At 41.0% G+C, this 21,241-nt stretch overlaps 1 protein-coding gene across 4 annotated transcripts; it reads left to right on the plus strand.

The window, feature by feature from the left end:
* Window positions 1–4,627: 4,627 nt before the first annotated feature.
* Window positions 4,628–21,109, plus strand: prpf40a (PRP40 pre-mRNA processing factor 40 homolog A). Of its 4 annotated transcripts, none has more exons than XM_054786434.1 (27): window positions 4,628–4,671; window positions 6,285–6,365; window positions 6,508–6,651; window positions 10,740–10,823; window positions 11,295–11,313; window positions 11,396–11,412; window positions 11,537–11,578; window positions 12,513–12,623; window positions 12,699–12,819; window positions 13,001–13,025; window positions 13,213–13,446; window positions 13,537–13,642; window positions 15,558–15,622; window positions 15,712–15,876; window positions 16,599–16,707; window positions 16,799–16,949; window positions 17,261–17,394; window positions 17,570–17,684; window positions 17,769–17,860; window positions 17,946–18,062; window positions 18,448–18,585; window positions 19,019–19,114; window positions 19,199–19,285; window positions 19,360–19,450; window positions 19,527–19,588; window positions 19,672–19,824; window positions 20,634–21,109. In XM_054786434.1, the coding sequence occupies exons 1-27, from the start codon at window positions 4,669–4,671 to the stop codon at window positions 20,721–20,723; spliced, it is 2,652 nt and encodes an 883-aa protein (XP_054642409.1). In that variant the 5' UTR covers window positions 4,628–4,668; the 3' UTR covers window positions 20,724–21,109. The 4 variants fall into 4 exon arrangements, with proteins under 4 accessions (XP_054642409.1, XP_054642410.1, XP_054642411.1 ...); XM_054786435.1 differs by having other exon boundaries at window positions 19,675–19,824; XM_054786436.1 differs by having other exon boundaries at window positions 19,360–19,441.
* Window positions 21,110–21,241: the final 132 nt, after the last annotated feature.

Raw genomic sequence — 21,241 nt, forward strand, 5'->3', positions numbered from 1 at the left:
AAAATACATGGATGGATGACATTGAATCAAGGAGAAAAAATGTGGTAACTTCATCAAAAGTGAATAAAGACGGACAATTATTGGCCGATTTTGAGATCTGAAATACTTTTACAAACACACCACATTTGAACATGGTATAAATAAAACTGTAACAATATTTCCAATGTATCTCCCATAGGATACAATAAAGCAGAAACAAAACTTAATGCAAACTGTTGTGCTCTCTAGTGGCCGTAGCAGTCAACCTTGCGTGTCTAATTGCAATTGCCAGATGTTTGAGGCATTCTAGTGTCCTCTTGCATAACAGATGTCAAATGGTTCCTCTGGATGAGCTTTTTTATTTTTGGCCACCAAGTTCTAGTGAAGTTGCCACTGCTGACTCATTTCACAGCACAGTGCTCACACTATCTCCTGTGGGAGCGTGTCCCATTCCACACCTGGTGTTGATCCTTCCAAAACAACGACGCTCACTTTCAAAAAACATTCGCTCCATCAGGTTCACAGATGCTTCCAATTGGAATTGTTTTATTTTGATTGTTAATCTCGAGGATAACTTGGTTCCGCAACAAGCGCCATTATCTAAGAGGAGTCATTCTGTCTGATTGACAGGTTAGATTTTGCATCCAATCAAATGAATGGTGTAATGGTTAAGTCACATAATAAGACAGGAGGAATCGCTATAACAGCAGCAGTGGGGAGTCTATTCTGAGTGTTTTTTATTCGTTTAGGGAGGAAGGAACTCATTCTGTTCCTTGAAGATAGGACTTAAATCAGATGGGCTTAAATGAAATGGTATTGAAAGCAAACTATGTTTCAAAGTAATCTACCCAGAGTCGCGGTTTAAAAGACAGAGATTACACCATAGCTCACTTACTCTTGCAAAAGATAAGCTGGTAAAAAGATACACACAGGGCTGAATTATTCATCTGCACATTTGCGCACATAAGTTCTGATGACTATATTATGTGATGCCGCCCTCATACGGCTATTAGTAGCTCATGTTTTAATTAAGTGCTAAATCTTTCACACATGGCTGCATAATGCATACATTTGAGTGTTTTTATACAAAACATTTTTAAAGTGCTGCGCAAAGGGCCTGATTAGGTTGTTGGATCCATTTGCTCGAAAAGTAATGGAGAAAGAAAAATATGTTCTTGGTTGTCAACTCTCTAGTCTGACCGACCCCATTTTACTGCAGGCATTTCCTCCCATTACAGCACACAGTGAATACAGATGGAGGATAAAACGCTTGATATTGTTCAGACTACAGACTGAGAACGATTGAGCACAATTTGTTGACGTTGAAATTGTTCTAATTTCAAAACAATTTTTCCTATAAGAAATAATGTCATGTGAATGAATCAGTCACCAATAATAAGTCAAGCTGTTCCCATGATAAAACCATGATTAACCGTACAAGCAGTGTTTGAAGTGGTCATTGTTTTTTATTCATGATTAATTCCAGTCAAACATCGGTTTTTGTATGCCCCAGTTTTTGTATGATTTGTTTTTTGAGGAAGATGTTTGTACACAAGGGGTGCTCACACTTTTTTATCCTGCAAGCTACTTTTAAAATGACCAAGTCCCAAAGATTTACCTCCTACTATAAACATACATAATATATATATTTAGGATATTTATAAATATGAGTATTCATCCACATTGTGCGTGTATACTATTTGGGGTGCACACACTTCTTCATTTACAATTCAGTTACAATTCAAAATGATCAACCTCCTACGATAAAGCATACAGTACAACATACAATACAGTATATACCAACTCTAACCGGTAAATTTTGAAACTGCTATACAAACTACTAATGATTAGTATTTCACAGATTCAGAGTTTACTTTGATTTCTTGATTTCTTCTTTCTTCACCATGATAGAACTAATTGTTGATGTGGTCTTCCCGTACACCCTAGCGAGATTAGCCATGCGTACGCCAACGCGTGGGATGCTTTGTTTGGGCACTCGATTCCGCGGAATGATACCGTGCAGGGCAAACGGACTAGTTTATTACGTGCAATGTTGTACAATAACCAAGACGGTGTATGAAAAGCAGGGCAAATCATTTTTTTTAATCCAAATGATATGAAGACGGGGTGTTTGAAAAACCGAGGTTTGAATGTAGTTGGCGCCCACTGATAGCACAACACCATGGTATAATAAAACTATCCATCCATCTTCTATACCGCTTCTCCTCATTTGGGTCGAGGGGCATGCTGGAGCCTATCCCAGCTGACCTCGGGCAACAGGCAGGGTACACCCTTGACCGCTCGCCAGCCAATCGTGGGCACATATAGACAAATAAATGGCGGCTTTTCAAAGGTATTGATTTAAAAAGGTTCTATAGACTCTGTCAGTGTATATTGTTCAAATAACTGTACACGCAACATGAAGGCATGGTGGTGTCACTAAAAAGGAAAAGAAAAAGCATAACATACTTGAGTCAATACCCTTGAGCTGAAGTCTCATGAGATTTGCTGACTTCACGCGTGATGTCACACATGATGATGATTTGAACTTAAATAGTTTGTCTGTACTGAATATGTATTGTCTTATTACATGTAAACAAGATAAGGTGTTTATTCTAAGAAATCCTTAACTCATACTTAAAAAAAAAAAAAATCTCAAACGAACCAGACAGCGTGTGAATGTAATAAACATTTTTGACCAAGCCATTATTGATCACGGCAACCAATAATCAAGCAGAGGACATAATGTTTTATACACAAACGTGCTACCCTCAAGCAATGAAAGAGTAGAGCTAATTCATCTTCTCTGGACACATGGAGACGCCATAATTAATTATTATAGAAGCTCAAATAAATAATGAATTATCCAGTGAAAATAAACACGTTAGCATAAAATACAGGATGACAGGATTGAAGTTTTATGAAAGAAAAAAAATGTATCTCATGTGATCAAACTGTTCTGGCTTACGGGTTTCCTTTTAGAAAACCGAATGAATAGCCCATTGCTATAATGTGATGCTGTGTGTTGTTGATAGTTACGGTGAGCGTGCTTGACAGGAAGCCAATGGTTAGATGAGAGAAGAGTGCCCACAAGGCAGGTCAGCCACACGCTGGCCTCCAAGCCCAACTCAATGGATAAAAAAAACGGCTGCAGGCCAACATTGATAGGCTAATATATTGTGGATCAATCCCCCCCCCACACACACAGCAATCAAGCACTGGGACAGTGTGTTAGGAAACATAAATAGAATACTAAGACATAAACATTATGCATTATGTGACGTCAGAAACACTGCAGTGACTACAACGGGCAGCAACGCCTCTGTCAACTGTTAAAGAACAGTGAGAACAGTCATTTTTTAATTTGTTTTATGTTTTAGAACAATGTAAATCAATATCATAAGTAGAAGAATAGTAGAGTTCAACACACTGTATTAACATTTACCACCGTTAGAATAATGTGGCACAACCCTGGTACCGATTCAACATTTAGTTTTACTAAAACAAATGAATACATACATTTAGAATTAATTCATTAAAAAATCATTCGACAATTTAGAAATTGATTAAATTAATGTATTCAAAATCACTTTCAAATGAAGTTTATTTCCAAGTGATATACTGTAATTATAAAGTAGTTCAAAGGTCACTTTTTTTTTCTTCTTTAATTTAAAGACGATTACGTTTGGCCAAAGTTCAGTGTATCACTGTACTATACTGTTTCTCTTATTTACATATTCATATGTTTGTTACTTTTTAAAAGAATGAATGGGAATGTTTCCTCTCTATGTTAGTAAAATAGATCACAATATGGTGTCCGAAAATAGATATGTGCTGTATGTAATGTAAAATGCATTTGCAAAGAAAGAAGAAATATACTGTCCTCCCAACTGCTGTTGGGTACTTCCCTCCTGCACCTAATGCCTATTTGCAATTCCATGAACAGAATTTACTGTTCATTCTTGGAGACAAAGACAAAAAAGACATATTGTACTACTTCATGTGTAAAAGTGTTCAAACTGTCCACGTTCTAATTTTCCCCATCATAGAAAATCATCCTCTTTATATACAGCCAAGAGTGCTGCTTCACAGACGCCAGTAATTGGAAAATCACTGCCAGTTCTCCAAATCATCCCCAATACACTAAGGTAATTTTGCTGTGTCTGAACACCAGTGACTCACCAGGAATACAACACCAGGATGGATCAAGACTGATCGTGTGGAAGACATTTTTCACCAAGCTTATTTTTCAGGTTCGACTGCACTGTAGGCTATATTAATGCACATGTAAGGTGTTTGTCCATGACAACGAATATAATGTGCCCTGACTGTAGGCTTCAAAACAGAAATTGAAAATAATAATCTTAACCTTAATATTATCTAAATAAATGTGAAAGAACATTTGAATCTGGGGGGTGGGGAGAGCCGTCCCTAAACGTATACATTCAATATCAGAATTAGAATACAACAACAAAAGATTCACTTTTCTCAGAAGTGCAATAATAACATCCACGGAAGAGCTTTATTTCATACTTCAGCATTTGGCTGCGCATATTTGCACATTGGTGACGCAGTACGACGCTCCAAAATGTTTACCTTCGACCTTTTTGAATTCGACGCAAGTTCAGCCAATCACGTTGCTCGTTGTTGCGATGTGCGATAGAGTCTCGCAGCTCCCCTCTGACCATCATGGTGAGTTACTGCCATTATAAAGAACTTGGTTCTTACAGCATTATAAGAACAAAATAGGGTCGCGTGTTTGTTTGACTGTATATATTATCTCTTTACGTAGTATGTATTTGTCCACATTACACCCAAATTAATGCTCCACATTCCTGCAAGTGCCGATTAGCATCTCGTAATAGCATCATGCTAAAGTTGCCGCACACACATCGCCGAAAGGCTTGGCTATTTCCTGGATAGTTCACCGAAGTTGTATCTCATTCTGAATAGAAGTATATGCTGCTTGCACCCAGTGTCCATTTTACCACTATAAAATGCAATTAATATCTTAAAAAATTGTTAAATGTGTTGTAGACAGGCTTGGGAAGCGAACATTTTATTGTTTTAGCGTGCAACGTTTCCAGAGTTTAGACGTAGTCTGAGTTATTCGTCGCCTTAAATTACATAGCGCAATATTTATTTGAGCATGTCAAAGTTTCCATACTGTTATGACACATGTTTTGCAACAACTACACCGAAATTGTGTACGTTTTGCATTTTCATAAGAAGGCGAAGTGGGGGCTTTACATAGTGTCTTACAAAAGTGAGTAAATCCTTCATATTTAGGTAAGCCTTTTTCTCCTTAAGAGGCAATACTATTGAAATGAAACTTGGAGATATACTTTAGAGTAGTCAGTGTACAGTTTGTATAGCAGTATAGATGTACTATCCAGTGACTCAACAAACAGCCATTGTCTGAGTACAGTAGCTGGCAACACAAATGAGTTGCAAGATAATTGTCTTGCCTACAATCAAACATGGTGGTGGTCTGGGCCTGCACGAGTGCTGCACACGCTATGTTGGTCAAAATAAGTGGTAAATGTAAAAAAAAAAAAAAAACGGAATTCTGAAAAATTGGAAAGGGGAAAAAAGGAATTTTGAAAAAAATAAAATGGAATTTGGAAAAAAATAGAAGGGATTTCATTGGGCCCTACGCAACACAGTGCAAACAGACTTATACAGTCTTAGTGGCATACACACAGCCACACTAGCATGCTCTGTTTAAAAGAGTGAACCGAGCCATCTTCCGTCTGTGTAGGCTCTCAGTCGTACAGGAGTTGTCCAACGAGGGAAAGGCTTCTTGAGACGTCATCTGTACTTCTGTGAAGTACAGAGCCATCTTCCATTCACGTACGGTGAGACGAGTAGGAGATGAGTTATGAGCTATGAGCCAACATGGCTGGTGTTTCAGGCGCCACTTAGTTGTGTTTAGTTCGGGGGGGGGGTTAGTGTTTGTCAGGAGATGCCTCTTGTCCGCTGGGGAAATATCAAACAAACGTTCCTTCTCACGGGACGGGATTTCATTCACGTGATTTCAGTCTTTGCAAGATTCCGCGTTTAACAATAGATTCTGTTTTCATTGGGCAATTCCACAATTCCATTAACGTGGAAATCATGGACCCTACAAACTGTACACTGACTATGCTAAAGTATATCCAAGTTTCATTTCTATGGTGTTCTCCGTTGAGAAGATACATTGGAGTAATCTCACTCTTTTGTGAGATACTGTGGATGGAATAAAACATTTAACACCGCAGACTCTTATGAGTTCACTAATGTGTGGTGTTTCCCATTCATGGCAGTCTTCATCGGAGGCTAATAATGGCCCGAGCCAAGCTGCACCTTATCCAGGTGTGCCAGCCTCAGGGATGCCTCACCCCTTTGTAAGTGCCTGACAGTAATGCCAAAACTGTTGCTTTCCGTTGTATAGGAATAAGAGCACAGGGCTGGAATGAAAGTGGTAAATACGAGGCTTTTGTCCTTGTGCAGTGTGTTTATTCTTTTCCTCTTATGCATCCTGTCTAGATGGGACCACCAGGAATACCACCTCATTTCCCTCCCATGGGAATGCCTCCCATGGGACAAAGACCTCCCAGTATGACCCCAATGCCTCCTGGAATTATGCCCCCTGGAATCATGCCACCAATGGCAGCAGCGCCTATGGGACAGGTCAGTCTTGTATTTTGCTGGTTGACTTTCAAAACCTTCTCTTGGATGGAATGCCAGATTGGCAGGAGCATTGGTGCGGCATCTGTAGTAATGCGAACTTTGCATCGGTCCATTGTGGTGAAGGAGTAGGTGAGCCGAAAGGCATATCTCTCAATTTTCCAGTCTATCTGCGCTCCTTGGCCACATGGTGGCCAAGTGGTTAGCATGTTGGCCACACAGTCGGGACATCTGGAAGATATGGGTTTGAATCTCCATTGGGCATCTCTGTGTGGAGTTCGCATGTTCTGTCCGTGTGTGGGGGGGTTTTCTCCGGGTATTCCAGTTTCCTCCCACATGTCCAAAAACATGCACGTTAGGGTAATTGGCAACTCTAAATTGATTGGTGCGGCAAAATGAGTGTCATAAAAAATATCTTATAATAATAATAATGCATTTGGAATTGCATCGGCAACTGCGGCCCTGTCGACACAGGAATGCTCCTGAGATATTTTTTTTGGCGGATTGAAAAAAAAATTGCATCCACACTATGCCAGATTAAGAAATAGTTGCATCCAGACGGGAACACATCACTGTGGTGAAAATGATGTAATACAAAAGGCACACCTACGTTTGGCGCTGTGAACAGACAGGGTACAAAACCACGTGACACACTACCGCCTATGAATGCGCATAAGTCCGTCGTCGTCTGCTTTCCAAGGCTCGTCTAGACTTACGACAAAGTGGAATTACTTCTGTGGCATTTTGGGAGTATAAGACAAGAAAATACCAGGAAAATGTTGACTGCGGTGAGTCATGACACTCTAAATATTCAGATATGTTTGGCGTGTCGTCGAATCTCACTTCTGGTCACGCGCCGTGACTCCATTGTTTTAAAAAATCAGTGAATTGCTCGTCTATATGGAAATTACGAGCCGCCGTTTGATGTTCCCCCTTTTGGAAGCCGTTTCAGGGCACCCAGAACACAGTTTCCATGTGGATGAGAGGCTGAAACAATAAAATACTTTACCGCTTTGACCTAAAAACCTTTCCGATTGGATAGCCCCTAGGTCATGGGTCACCAACGTTTTTTCTTGCAAGAGCTACTTTTAGAAAATGAAAATGGCCACTAGCTACTCATTTTTGTAGAAATGATTTTCATACCTTATTTCAACCCAAACAAATCAAATATGCTTGTTTTACCAAAACATTCACAAAATGCTGGTATCCACAACTCACATTTAATGTTTCAGAATACATTTCTTTGTAGTGTTCTCACATTATTAACTGAAAACCTGAATGAAAAGCAGGCCTGCGGGCGCCTCATGTGGTCGTGGGGAGCTACCTGGTGCCCGCTGGCACTGTGTCGGTGACCCCTGCCCTACGTCTTCCTTAACAACAAGCATTGACGTTACAATTTAAGGATGGTGTAGCAATGTCTGCAGATTCTGAAATACTGGTCAAAATTGTCCAGCGATGTATTGCATCAATTAATGTAAGGATTTTTGCATTTTAATTTAAGGACATTTTATATATTGTCACAAAGGTACACACTCTATGCCGGTAAAATAAGTCCAAAAGTTAGAAAACGGAATTCCCAAAAAATTTAAATAGAATTTGGTAAAAACTAAAATGAAATTTGAGAAAAAAATAAAACGGATATCATGGGGCCCTACCTCTACTTTAGATGCTCACGGAGCTGCAGTCTCGCAAGATTTGCTTACATCTTGCATGACATTTTGCTTTATTTTCATAATGTGCCACCTTAAGTGCTTTCATTACAGAATGTTTCTAATTACATTCATTTAAAGCAACACTTACAGTCAATCAATCATCTGTGCCCAGCTTTGCACCAATCAGCACATTTCTATCCTTCCTGACAGCAATTAGAACATTGCTTTTCTCACTTTACACTGTCACCCCAACACTCCCTCCATTTGTTGTACTGCCCTCTGAACCCACAGGGGCATTTGAAACACCCACAAAGCCCAAACATCCATTATTTTACTTGCATCTTTAACACAAATTGGTTTCTGATGCCAGATGGCTGCTGGCTATTTCAAGTAAATATATGTCTTCTTAATGTGACCATAAACTAAACAATGCACATCCAGTTCCCTAAGACAATGAGATGCCTTGAAGAATGAAGAGTCTGCATCTAAACAATACAGTAATTGATGAACATAATTCCAATTGCCCACAGTAAAAAAATAAGATGTTAATAAGGATAGTGTTAAGCCTTCTTTTTTTTTTTTTTTTTTACCTTTATAGTGTTAAGCCTTTATTTACCTGCAATATAAACTAAAATGCCTTTGCTGTGTTCCTATAATCATTTTACTTTTTTTCCACTGCAACTCAGCAAGTGCTTTAGAGATGAAAATAAAAGCCGTCCACGTTCTTGCTTGCATACAATAGTTCCTCGACAGTCTCTTGTCTTTTTCTGTCGTGTTTGTAAAGTATGTGTGTATTATTTTCCAGAAGAGACAAGTCTGGACTTAAAGTGGTCCAGGCTTGTAGATCAAAGCACACTTTCAGCTCAGCTCGTGGGTGATGTTGATGTATAGATTTTAATTTGCAGGAGACCAGCTTGCACATATAGCAAGGAGCAGTGTTTGAGTGTGTTGCACAACCCCCCTGGGTGCACAGGATGGTCATCAATTTGAATTCAGGATGTCCCGATCCACATTTTTTGGTGAATTTGTGGAATTGAATATGGTTATGAAAATAGCTCTTCAAGGCATTAAAAACAATGCAACCAAAGTATTGCTGAATTTACTTTTTTGTTACACAGCATGACCAACAATATTGTTTGGCTTTTTGTAACAAACCTCTGAGTCAGGTCCCTAATCCAATTAAAGATAAAAATTGGAAAAAACGGGATAGTGCAAAATACTTTTAGGATAGGACTAATCATTTGCTATGGTTATACATCAATGTCTCTAGTAGTGTCCAGGGTGTACCCCGCCTGTTGTCCGAAGTCAGCTGGGATAGGCTCCAGCATACCCCGCGACCCTAATGAGGAGAAGCGGCATAGAAAATGGATGGATGGATCTCTTCACTGCAGTAGTAATTTATTGACGGTCTCTAGCATAAACAACCAGCGGTTAGAGCAGCACTTCCCGTGCGAGCAGTGGCGGATCCAGAAATTGTTCATTGGGGTGGCCAAGGTGAGACAAATACTCACATAGGGATGGCAATAAGTTGATACCTGAAATGTCTACATGGCCAGTGGGGTGACACAGCAGTCCGGGCACAGTGAGGGGAAACTACCACTGTAGCTACGGAGACGAATATTTGATGTCCAACGTGAAACAAACTTCACCACGGTACGCCAGAATTGTCTGCATGGTAGTGTTGCGTGTTGCATTTTCTATTTCTTGCGGGTGGCAGGAGTCGAGTAGCAACCAGCTCTGAGGCGCATTACCATGTTGGAGTTTGGCCCCCAGTTACAAACATGATGTCACTTTTTGCAAGATTTAGCTGTTTAACAGTAAATTCTGTTTTTATTAGCCAATTCCGCAATTCTCTTCGCAGAAATCATAGGGCCCGAGTACATGTTGGTTTTTGTTGTTGTTGTTGTTGTTGTTTTTTTTTTTTGTTTTTTTTTTTATTCAAAACTGTCAGCCGAGGAGTCCACTGACATCATGCATGACAGTAGTTCCAACTGCTGTGGTCTAGATGTTCAGAAAACTTCGTGCATCTGCAAATTGTTTGATCCCAGGGGCATCACACTATAGAGGTTCTGTTGGATTTGTTTTGGACAGCACTGCCACTTTCTTTGGAAGTGAGGCTTGTGATTCTTCTGCTGAAGAGTTTGTCACGTTTTGCAAGCATATGTGATATGTGGCCATGTGTGATGAAGGCGGCAGCTGCACAAGTTTGAAAAGGAAGCTGCAGGGACATAAGTGTGTGGTTATGGTTACTGTTTCACAGATTGCAGGCTGTCATCATCACACCACCAAATAAGCACTGCATACTCTCACCTAGCCCCCACCCCTACCCCTGCAAGCAGCTTTCAGGCAATGGATGCCAGCACCCTGTCTCCAGACTTGTACTCGCACTCAGCAATATGGAAACGCCAGATGAATATTTCACGATGCTTCTTTTAATAGATGCCAGGTATGTTGCCACCAATGATGGGGGGGATGATGCTGCCTCCTCGCCTGCCAGCTGCGACTGTACAACCAACGGGGCCGGTAAGGCTTCTCTCCTCTGCTTCATTAGCGTGTTGTCTCACACTCCATTTTTAAACCTATACCACAAACTGTGAAACACTGAATGAAGAAATAACACTTCTGTGCTCCTGTAGATAGTTTTCTGACTGGAATGACAGTGAACACCTGTTATTCAACACGTCTTGTATTGACACTTCATTTTTCTTCAGCTGTTATTCACTCTTAATTGAATGAGTAGTTATTTGTTTGTGTTCTTACTTTATCAGTTGTAAAGTAATGCAGATGACAATTCTGTCATTAGTGGAGCAGCGTGAGAAAGCCTATAGCATCCACTTAATCAACACAATTGTATTATGACATTGTGCACTAATTAGGGATGGTTTGTCACCCAGCGTGTTGATAGAACAATGTCTTGGACGATTGCAATATTCATTCATCCTTCAGAGAAAGAGCTGCTAATGTTCACTTTGTTTCTTTTTGTCTCTTCAACAGCCTGGTGTTGACACCCCAGGTAAGCCTTAACTTTACCAGTCATCTTGCACATTTTCTTATCATTAGACATGACATCTGACTTGTGTTTTTATTTTAAACAGCTGCACCTGGAACGACTGTAAGTTGAACTTGCTTTTTTGAGTTTTCTTACTAATTTAAAATGCATCGCAGCATTAGTCCACTATTTTATTTGCTGTCACCCCAATAGCTGCTGACTTCCTTGTTTTACTTATTTTTTGTAGAGTGCTACAAATGGATCTCCACAGGAAGAACAGCAAAAAAAGGTTTGTACGCAAAGAAGCAAAGTAATGCTATTGGTACATTTTCTGAAGTAAAAATGGGTCAAATACAGGGCAGAAATCTAAGATGAGGCTGCCTTGAGCGTCTCTTCTCGTGTTAGCGTGCAAGCCTTGCCTACCATCTGAGTGCACACTGAGTTTGATCATGGCGCTTGCCAGTTCCTGTTTGTTAGCATGTCGCCAATAATATAACCTTGCAGAAACATTGTACATCATGACGGCCTGTGTAATGTGTGATGTGTTTTAATGCAAGTGTGACATCATTATTCTTGCTAATTGGAGGCACTTGCAGTACTCACTTCATCCTTAAGGGGTTGGGGCATGCATGAGCTGGAAGATGCTTGTCATTGCCATCCTTCCGTAGAGGAAAAGCCAGCTTTTTAAAAACAACTTTTTGACACATACAAACAGTAGTGCCAAGGGGCTAGAGCTAGATATACAAGCAAGTCAAATGCAAGCTATTTTTATGCTCCGCTGAATGAGTGAATGAATTTGACTGCCAAGAATGGGGTGTTATGCATCCACACTCACAAGGAGGTGATTAGTCTTTTACAACAGAGCATTAGAACCTTTCCTGAATATGGATAGGATGCATGTACAGTCTCGCTATTTTTGGCTAAATTCTAATCTCATCTCCTTTACTTCAGAACTATTAGTAATCATTTAAATACTGTGCCGCTCGTGAGTGAATGAGAAAACGGTAGCTCTTTCTCTGGCAGGAGCCAATCACAAGGTATCAGTGCACTCACGACGAGCTCGTCAACCGATTGCAAATCACAACTCAACGTAACAGTCTGACTCATGGTGTCATCTTACAAAGAACACTAAACTCATTACACTCAAAAGGTATACCTGACATTGCACAGTTAGCAACTTAAAAAAATATTTATGTATATATTTTCTTTTTGTTTTGTCTTAGAAATCCCTCTGGACGGAACACAAATCACTGGACGGAAAAACCTATTATTACAACACGGAGACCAAGCAGTCCACATGGGAAAAGCCAGATGATCTAAAATCTCCAGCAGAAGTACACAATATTTTCACTTGATAAACATCAACATCAGAGTTAACAACAAAAACACGTGCTTTTCTCCCCTTTTAGCAAATGCTATCTAAATGTCCTTGGAAAGAATACAAGTCAGACACAGGGAAGCCTTACTACTACAACTCTCAGACAAAGGAGTCCAGATGGACCAAACCCAAAGAGCTGGAGGATCTGGAAGGTAAACAGCTGTCTCATAGTGTGCTTCCTAAATAATTGAATGGATGGAATTAAATATTGGCATCTGTGGTCCTTATATAGGCCCAAGCAGGGCCTCAATATATTAACCCTGTGCTTCTATCTTATCTCGACTGTGCTTTGAAATGAAAACCCTAACAGCCCTCTCCTTATGTCTGTTTTAGCCATGATCAAAGCTGAAGAGAATGGGTAAGAGCTTCCTGTTAACTTCTGTTAGCATGTGTTGCTTTGGTTGTTTATTTATTAGTTTAGTGAACATCAAATACAACCAAAATGAGACGTGATTTCTTCCTGTACAAACCAGAAACCGTTTTGATCATTAATAAGATTTATGAGTTTGATCTTGTGGCTGTAAATTCTTCTGATGTGACTACAGAACAACAGAAGCCGCCGCCACAGCAGTAGCAGCAGCTCCTGTTGTCACAGCAGATCCTGTACTGCAAGTGGACAACACAGCCTCTGCAGTGCCTTCTGTAGAAGCAGAGCCAGCTGAAGCCGTCCCAGAGGAACACACGTCCCAGGCCATCGTGCATCACACAGCTGATGTCAAGTCCACAGAAACACCTGTGGCTGCATCAGAGAACACCGTACCCACTGAGGCCCCAGCCAGGTAGAGAGAGCACTCTTATCACCTTAAACTGATCGTGTAGTGGGAAGTGTATTTTTGCCTTTGTCTGAATATGACGCACGTCCCCCTCAGTGTTGAAGTCACAAAAGAAGAACGTCCTGAAATCCAGAAGAAGGCTTACAAATGGAACACAAAGGAGGAAGCAAAGCAGGCCTTCAAGGAGCTGCTCAAGGAGAAGGTAATGTGGACATGGCTGTCACTCAGAAAGACACAAGCAAACACTGTGGTACTGTTTTCGTCAACATGCTTGTCTGGACATACAATGCTTTTTGCTGCAAGATCTATAATGAATTAAGTCAGTTGGTCACATAACAATAAGGTGCTGGACTATTGCCAGGCTTCATTCACACAGTCCTAATAGCCAATAGTCTTGCTGACATGAATAATGTGTTTTTCCTCTGCAATTTTGGTGTCATTTTGCTAAATGGTCTTTTGTCTTTCATAAATCACACAAAGCATTAAGCACTTTAATTTGAGTCCTAACAGCAAAGCCATGGAAGTAATGGTCAAGAATAAGGATGTGTATGTGACTAAATGCACTCGGTCATCTATAAGGAAAATGTGTGGTTAATTAGTATTTTTAAATTGATCTTTTTAGACAGTTCTTTTTAACGACCGGGGCAAAACCCGCCTGAATAATCTGCACTCTTTCCATGTCAGTTGTACTGTCAGTGTTGACCATACATTCATTTATTTTGGCCCACCACTAATTGGTTTTGACCGTCAGATTGATTTGAGGCTACCTTTTTATTTGGAGACTGTTATTTTGAAACTTTTTACTTTGAAAGTGCCACTTCCCCTTCCGATTGACATCTTGTTTGCCAGTTGAAGCCAACTAGTTCACTTCATTTTGCATCAAGAAGCAACGTAACAATCAGTTTCACACAGTCAAGACAATTGTTAAAGCTCAGTTAATCAGTTATGTTGTGATATGCAGGAGTATTGCTGTGTGCCACATTCTCACGTTGTCACTGATGTTACGCAAACCCCAATGGTCCTTCCTGTACAGGAAGCAGTGAGGTTGCCTGATGTGTTAATCAGTACATCTGCAGTTCCACGCAGATCCAATCCCTTGAGCCGACGGGAGGTTGCAGCTGAGCTGCTGATCTTCACCTTCTGCTGCTGTGGCAATGGGCAACTGAACACTTTGCAAACAGGGTTGCTGCTCTAATAAGGCTTTTTTAATTTTGCTGCTCTCCTTTGGGATTGTTTTGTTTTCTGTAAATCTTAATGACAAAGTCTTAATTATTTGCTTTTATTTATTTCAAACACACACACACACACACACACCTAGCTGAGATTAAAGTGCCAAGAGATTACGACACGCTTCAGTGAGTAAGAATAACTGTGACAACTGACAAGATAGCAGCACGTGGCAGCGTCGACCCAGAATAAAGGCTGGAGGCCCTCCCTGGGAGAGACAAGCAGCAGAAAGGGCATTTACATAAATCCTCTGTGACATCTGAATGATGGCTACTCCACACCTTTTTAACCCTACATCTATTAGTCATGAAAATGTCTAGGTGTCTCAAAGAGAACCCTTCAGCCATCCGGGTCACAACGAGCAACTTTTCTTAATTTATGATTAGCAAAGTAAACAATTTTGAAGATTTAATTACAAAATATTCTATAAATACAAAATATTGTTTTTCTACAATTAAAAAAAAAAAATGTTCTAAAAAAAAAAATTCCACATCTCAAATGGCCTCAAAACAAAAGTAAATCACAATTGCAGAGGCTCTGAGCTAATCCTCACTAGCCTGTTAAAAAGAACTTCAACCAACTGATCCTTGTTGACAAGTATGAGCATTCCAACTTGAAACATGCTGTCAAGCTACCACAGTATTCTAACTTTTTCACTTGTCCTCTTTGATATTTTGAAATACTGAAATGAAATACACAGTACTGTACCCCCTTCTCAATTACTTTTCTACAGTATTTTTAATTTGGATTGTAGCCTATTGAGGGAGAAAACTAATTGAGCTAACTGAATCCTATATTTAAGTTGTGGTTCTGTTGCCTCACCCTCTTATATGCCATTTTTAGTCATTTTATGTGAATTCATTATGTTCAACACTTTCTCATTGTTTCAGGGTGTTTCCTCCAACTCTTCATGGGAACAGGCTATGAAATTGATCATTAATGACCCTCGCTACAGGTACCACAGTTTCCTGTGATGGTTTCTTCCTATTGGCTGTATGAAGTCTAAACCATTCTCATGACCTCCATATTTTTTTGTCTCCAAAGTGCTCTCCCCAAGCTGAGTGAGAAGAAGCAGGCTTTTAATGCCTATAAGGTCCAAACAGAGAAGGAGGAAAAAGAGGAGGCCAGAATTAAGTACAAGGAGTCCAAAGAAACATTTCAGAGGTTCCTGGAAAATCACGAAAAGATGACATCTACTACTCGATACAAGTATGTTCTCAGTTTTTTGTCAAGCTAAATGGATACAGGATTCCCTAAATGATCAATGTTATGCAGAAAGCGTCAGTAACAGCTGATCTGTGGCTAGCACACGCCATTGTTAGGCACTGGCCTGCTTCTTTTGCTTCTTTTTGTAAACAAGTACTCATCCCGCTATTGCTGATATTCACATTAATATTAGGCCTCCCAAGTTTTATATTTAACAAAAATGTGCTGTAGTTCCTGGCATGGCAGTGACTGAAATAAGCAATGCTGCAGCTTTGATGGGCTTTGCTACATGTAACACTGCTCGTTTTTTAGCCTTTTTACAAAACCCCCCAAAAATATGTATATAAAGGTCAGCAGTACCTGCTCGATTTTTCAAGTGGGGAGATACTCCTAAAAGTTGTTCAAGGTTGGCAGGTCAGTATAGTCAGAGGCAATCTGTTGGGGCCCTGGGCAAAAATTCACAGGGGGCCTCTTGAACCAGCGTTCATCAGCATTATGCACTGCGCCACTGCTGTAGAAGTTTAGTCAGCCCTCAGCCCTGAGTGTGATAGAGACATGATTTGAAGAAATTTGGTATTTATTAAATGTACTGGAACATAAATTTAGTTGATGTTTCATAATTGTCCCCCATGTGGTGCTGTGCAACTAATGGCCTGCACAAAGAATGTTGAATTGGCTGAAAGCGCAAAACTATATCCACAATGACCATGTGTGTGTGTTTGCAGGAAAGCAGAGCAGATGTTCAGTGACCAAGAGGTGTGGAGCTGTGTTCCTGAGAGAGACCGACAGGAGATTTATGAAGATGTCTTGTTCTACCTGGCTAAGAAAGAGAAGGTCAGGGCGCACCTTCTTTTTGGATGTGATCTTGTCTTGTCAAGAAGAGATGAGTGCTGTTAAAGTATGACTGCCTTTTGTTCTCCTCCAGGAGCAAGCCAAGCAACTGAGGAAGAGGAACTGGGAAGCTCTAAAGAACATTCTGGACAACATGGCCAATGTCACGTACCGCACCACCTGGTCAGAAGCTCAGCAGTACCTGCTCGATAATCCCACCTTTGCTGAGGATGAGGAGCTGCAGAGTATGTACAAATCCTTTTTTTGTTATTGTCCAATAGATGTTTCCTGTGTTCCCGCAATATCACTCAAGTATTGTATAACATTTCCAATGGACTACTTTCCAGTAACATGAGTTTCAGGAAAAAAAAATCCTACGGCAACAAACTGCACAAACATGGCTTGTATAATAACAGATGCCTGTTACTCTCCTCTCTGCATTTGAGTAAAACGTCCCATGCTACAATTTTATATAGCAAGTAAACCTCTCACCTTATCTGCAATAATTACAAGTTGTCTCATTGGTGTCTGTGTGTTCACTGCTTTCTTCTAACAGATATGGACAAAGAAGATGCCCTTATTTGTTTTGAGGAGCACATCCGTGCCCTGGAGAAGGAGGAAGAGGAGGACAAACAGAAGACTCTTCTCAGGGAGAGGAGGAGACAGCGCAAGAACAGAGAATGCTTCCAGGTGAGAGGAAAATCTGTCACAGCTCTTAGATAATAGTTACTACACATTTAGTTGCAGTGATTGCTAAGTTTAGGAAGCATGAATTCTATTGTTTCATTCAGTGAAGGAGTAGCACACAGTTGTTCTCACACGGTAAGACAGTGGCCGTTATGAAAGAACGTTTTGTTTGGCACAGAAATTTCTGGATGAGCTCCATGACCACGGCCAGCTTCACTCCATGTCTGCCTGGATGGAGATGTACCCGACCCTGAGCTCTGACATTCGCTTTGCCAACATGCTGGGCCAGACAGGTTAGACACACATGGACACACATAACTCTCTCACATCTGCATATTAGCTGGAGCTTCATCTTATTGCTGTGGGCTGTGCTGCAGGCTCCACTCCTCTGGACCTTTTCAAATTCTACGTGGAAGACCTGAAGGCACGTTACCATGACGAGAAGAGGATTATTAAAGACATTCTTAAGGTGACACAGCACCTCTGGTGGCAAACCCTTTACTGCACATCGCTCGTGTGTTGTTTTATTGTACTTATGTTGACATCTTACTCAGGACAAAAGCTTCCTGGTTGAAATCAACACAAGTTTTGATGACTTTGGATCAATCATCAGCTCTGACAAGAGAGCCACAACACTTGATGCAGGAAACATAAAGCTGGCCTTCAACAGTGTAAGAACTTCACTATATTCAGTGTTCACCACAGGACTACAATCTATATGTGGCATTGGGTGGGAGGCGGGGGCATCATGGTCGAATTTGCATAACTGGCCATGACGAAATTATCGTATGTTTTTAAATATTATTTAATAACAGAACATGAAGTTATTAACTTAGGACTAGAAGAGTGATACGTGTTTCAAAATTTTCATCTTAGTCTCCAAAGTTGCTGGACTAGAAGCAGACACTCCCATTGTAGCATGTTCAAGAGTGAAGGTGAACAGAGAACCCCAAATCTTAAAAAAGAAAAAAAGCTCCAAATGTGTGTGTGTGTGGTTGTCCGTATTTTAATATTGAATGACCGTATGAGACTCATTTTCTCAAAATCTGTGCCCAGTTACTGGAGAAGGCCGAAGCGAGAGAGCGAGAGCGTGAGAAGGAGGAGGCGAGGAAGATGAAGAGGAAAGAGGCGGCCTTTAAGACCATGCTGAAGCAGGCCACGCCCTCGCTGGAGCCAGAGGACTCGTGGGAGGCAGTAAGTTGCCTTGTTTTGGATGCTCGTGACATGCAGTATCTCCTAATATTATAACAGCACCCACCACATTTAAGCAACCATTTTAATTACAGCATAGCTTCTCAAGTGACTACTGTAGAAATGATGCTTTAGAGTAGTCAGTGTACGGCTTGTGTAGCTGTATAGATTTACTATCCACTGCAAATGACTTCAAACACAGCCGTTATTGTCTAAATAGCTGTGAGTACCAAGATAATTGTGTCTTGCCTACAGTCAAGTATTGTGGTGATAGTGTCAAGGTCTAGGACCGCAAGAGTGCTGCCGGCACTGGGGAGCACCGGTTCATTGTATATACAAGTTTCATTTCTGTTTTTCCTTGAGAAGATGGATACTGAAATGTGAGGGGAGGCACTGTAGATGTTCCACACTTAGACTGAACATGTTGGTGTTGAAGGTGAGGGAGAGATTCCTGAAAGAAGCTGCCTTTGAGGACATCACACTGGAGTCGGAGAGGAAGAGGATATTCAAAGATTTCATGCATGTCTTGGAGGTCAGTGTGTGTCACTGCAGTGGGAGGAGCTTCAAACCTACAGCTTGATCTCTAACATATCGGGGTTTTTTTTTTGGACGACAGCATGAGTGCCAACATCACCACTCCAAGACCAAGAAGCACTCAAAGAAGTCAAAGAAGCACCACAGGAAACGATCACGCTCTCGATCGGTCAGTAGATGATCGTACAGAGCCAGCGCTCCCAACAGTCCTTCTTGATTGAACGCCATGTGCTGTTATCACAGGGCTCCGAGTCTGAAGAGGAGGAATACCACAAGAAGAAGAAGCGCTCTGCCTCCAAAACTCCATCAGAGCGCTCCTCTAGTGGTGAGTCAGGTGAGTGCAGGACCATGTGTGGGTGTTGTCACTGTTGCCGACAGCTGCTGACCGACCACTTCTGTTTCCACCCCAGAGCGAAGCTACAAGAAGTCCAAGAAGCACAAGAAGAAGGCCAAAAAGAGACGACACAAGTCTGTACGTACACACTCTTATGACCAGGAAGTGTGAGGAACGTTGCTCGCTCTCTCTCTCTCTGTACTGACCTTCATTGTGACCAGCAGGGGTCACCTGACTCCGAGGTCGACAAGAAAGGAAGAGACAGCAAGCGAGACAAGGACGCAGACAAAGATAAAGAGAACGACAAGTCTCGAGGGAAGTCTCACTCTGACGCCAAACAAAAGTCCCCGAAACGCAAAGCAGCCAAGGAGGAGGTACAGTTTTTGAAATCTTTTTTTTATTTTTTATATTACTGTTATTCAAACATGTTATTAATCAGAAATAAACATCTAATCAGAAATCCAAAATATACACTGGAACCTTGAAAGTGGAACACGGTGTTCCGTGACACTGCTTGACTTCAAAACATGTTTTCCCATGAAGTACATTTATGTTAACCATGGAATATGTGCATATATAAACATATCATCACATGTTGTTACTGCTTTTGTAGGTACCATATGCTGAAATATATAATAATAATCATGAAATAATCATACGTGCAGAAATGATCTCGTTCCAGTGTCCTCCTATCGCCATCATTGAACCTTTTATTCAGTGTACTTGCAAACGAAGAAGAAGAGAAGTAAATACATGAAGACATTTCTACACGAATGTACTGTCCATGTTGTACCGAGCAGCCAGGCCGTTTCCATATTCCATTTCTACTTCTGTGGTTATCATCATGAGTTGTGCTGCCATGAGTACCCTTCTGTGGTGGCATGGCCCAAGAACAAGCAAAGCACGTTTGTAGAGTTACTTGGAGCTGCTGGCTCGGCCGCCGTTTCATAATGATAGTGCGCCCCCTCGTGGCGGCATACACAACATTCATTCATTCTTTTTCTATGCCACTTTAATCCTCATTGTGTGTGGGGCTGGGGGGGCAGAGAGCGTGTAGTGTAGTGTAGTGGAGCCTGACTTAGCACGCGAGAGGCAGGGTACACCCTGGACTGGTCGCCAGTCAGTCGCAGAGCATTCGCATGTAGGGTACATCTCTCTGAGTGTGTTTTTGTGTTGCCTTCAGGGTGGCTGGGACACTTCAGGTAGTGAACTGAGTGAAGGAGAGCTGGAGAAAAGAAGAAGAACTTTACTGGAGCAGTTAGATGCACCTTGATGAAGGTGTGGTCTCCCTCACACACGCACACGCACACACACACACATACACATGCATTCCCTTTCAAGCTCCTCTCATTGGTCCTGGGACAAACCACGTGGGAACACGCCCCCCGCAGGTCTCCACGGGAATGACACTGAGCTGGTTCATTAGCAGACGTTCATTTTAGTCAATCTGTCAAGTGGCTTGAATAATTCTGCCTTTTTTGTTAAGTTTTATTTCTAGTTGGCCGTAGATGTCCATGATCACTTTCATGCTGTTCAATCACAGCAGGGATGCAGCGTCAAGTTCAAGGAAAACTCATCTGGTTCAATGTGACTGCAGGCTTTTAATGAGAGCTTTTAAGTTGATACTGTAGCGTCATGTAATAAATTACTTTCATTGGATGCTGTCTGCATGGTATTTTATTTCACACGGTAAAAGGAGACATATTATGCTATTTTTCTTCACAGATGCAAAGTTTCTACGTGTGTTAACATGATTAAAAGACACCATTTCTGCCAAAAATGACTTTTCAC

The sequence above is a fragment of the Dunckerocampus dactyliophorus genome, chromosome 9, assembly GCF_027744805.1.
Source record: "Dunckerocampus dactyliophorus isolate RoL2022-P2 chromosome 9, RoL_Ddac_1.1, whole genome shotgun sequence".
In the NCBI taxonomy this organism is placed as follows: domain Eukaryota; kingdom Metazoa; phylum Chordata; class Actinopteri; order Syngnathiformes; family Syngnathidae; genus Dunckerocampus; species Dunckerocampus dactyliophorus.

Bases quoted from the DNA above. Each gene is read 5' to 3' on its own strand.
- prpf40a (XM_054786434.1), top strand. The intron at 17,395-17,569 runs GTGAGAGGAAAA...TGTTTGGCACAG, and splicing joins AGAACAGAGAATGCTTCCAG to AAATTTCTGGATGAGCTCCA. The intron at 19,825-20,633 runs GTACAGTTTTTG...TGTTGCCTTCAG, and splicing joins GCAAAGCAGCCAAGGAGGAG to GGTGGCTGGGACACTTCAGG.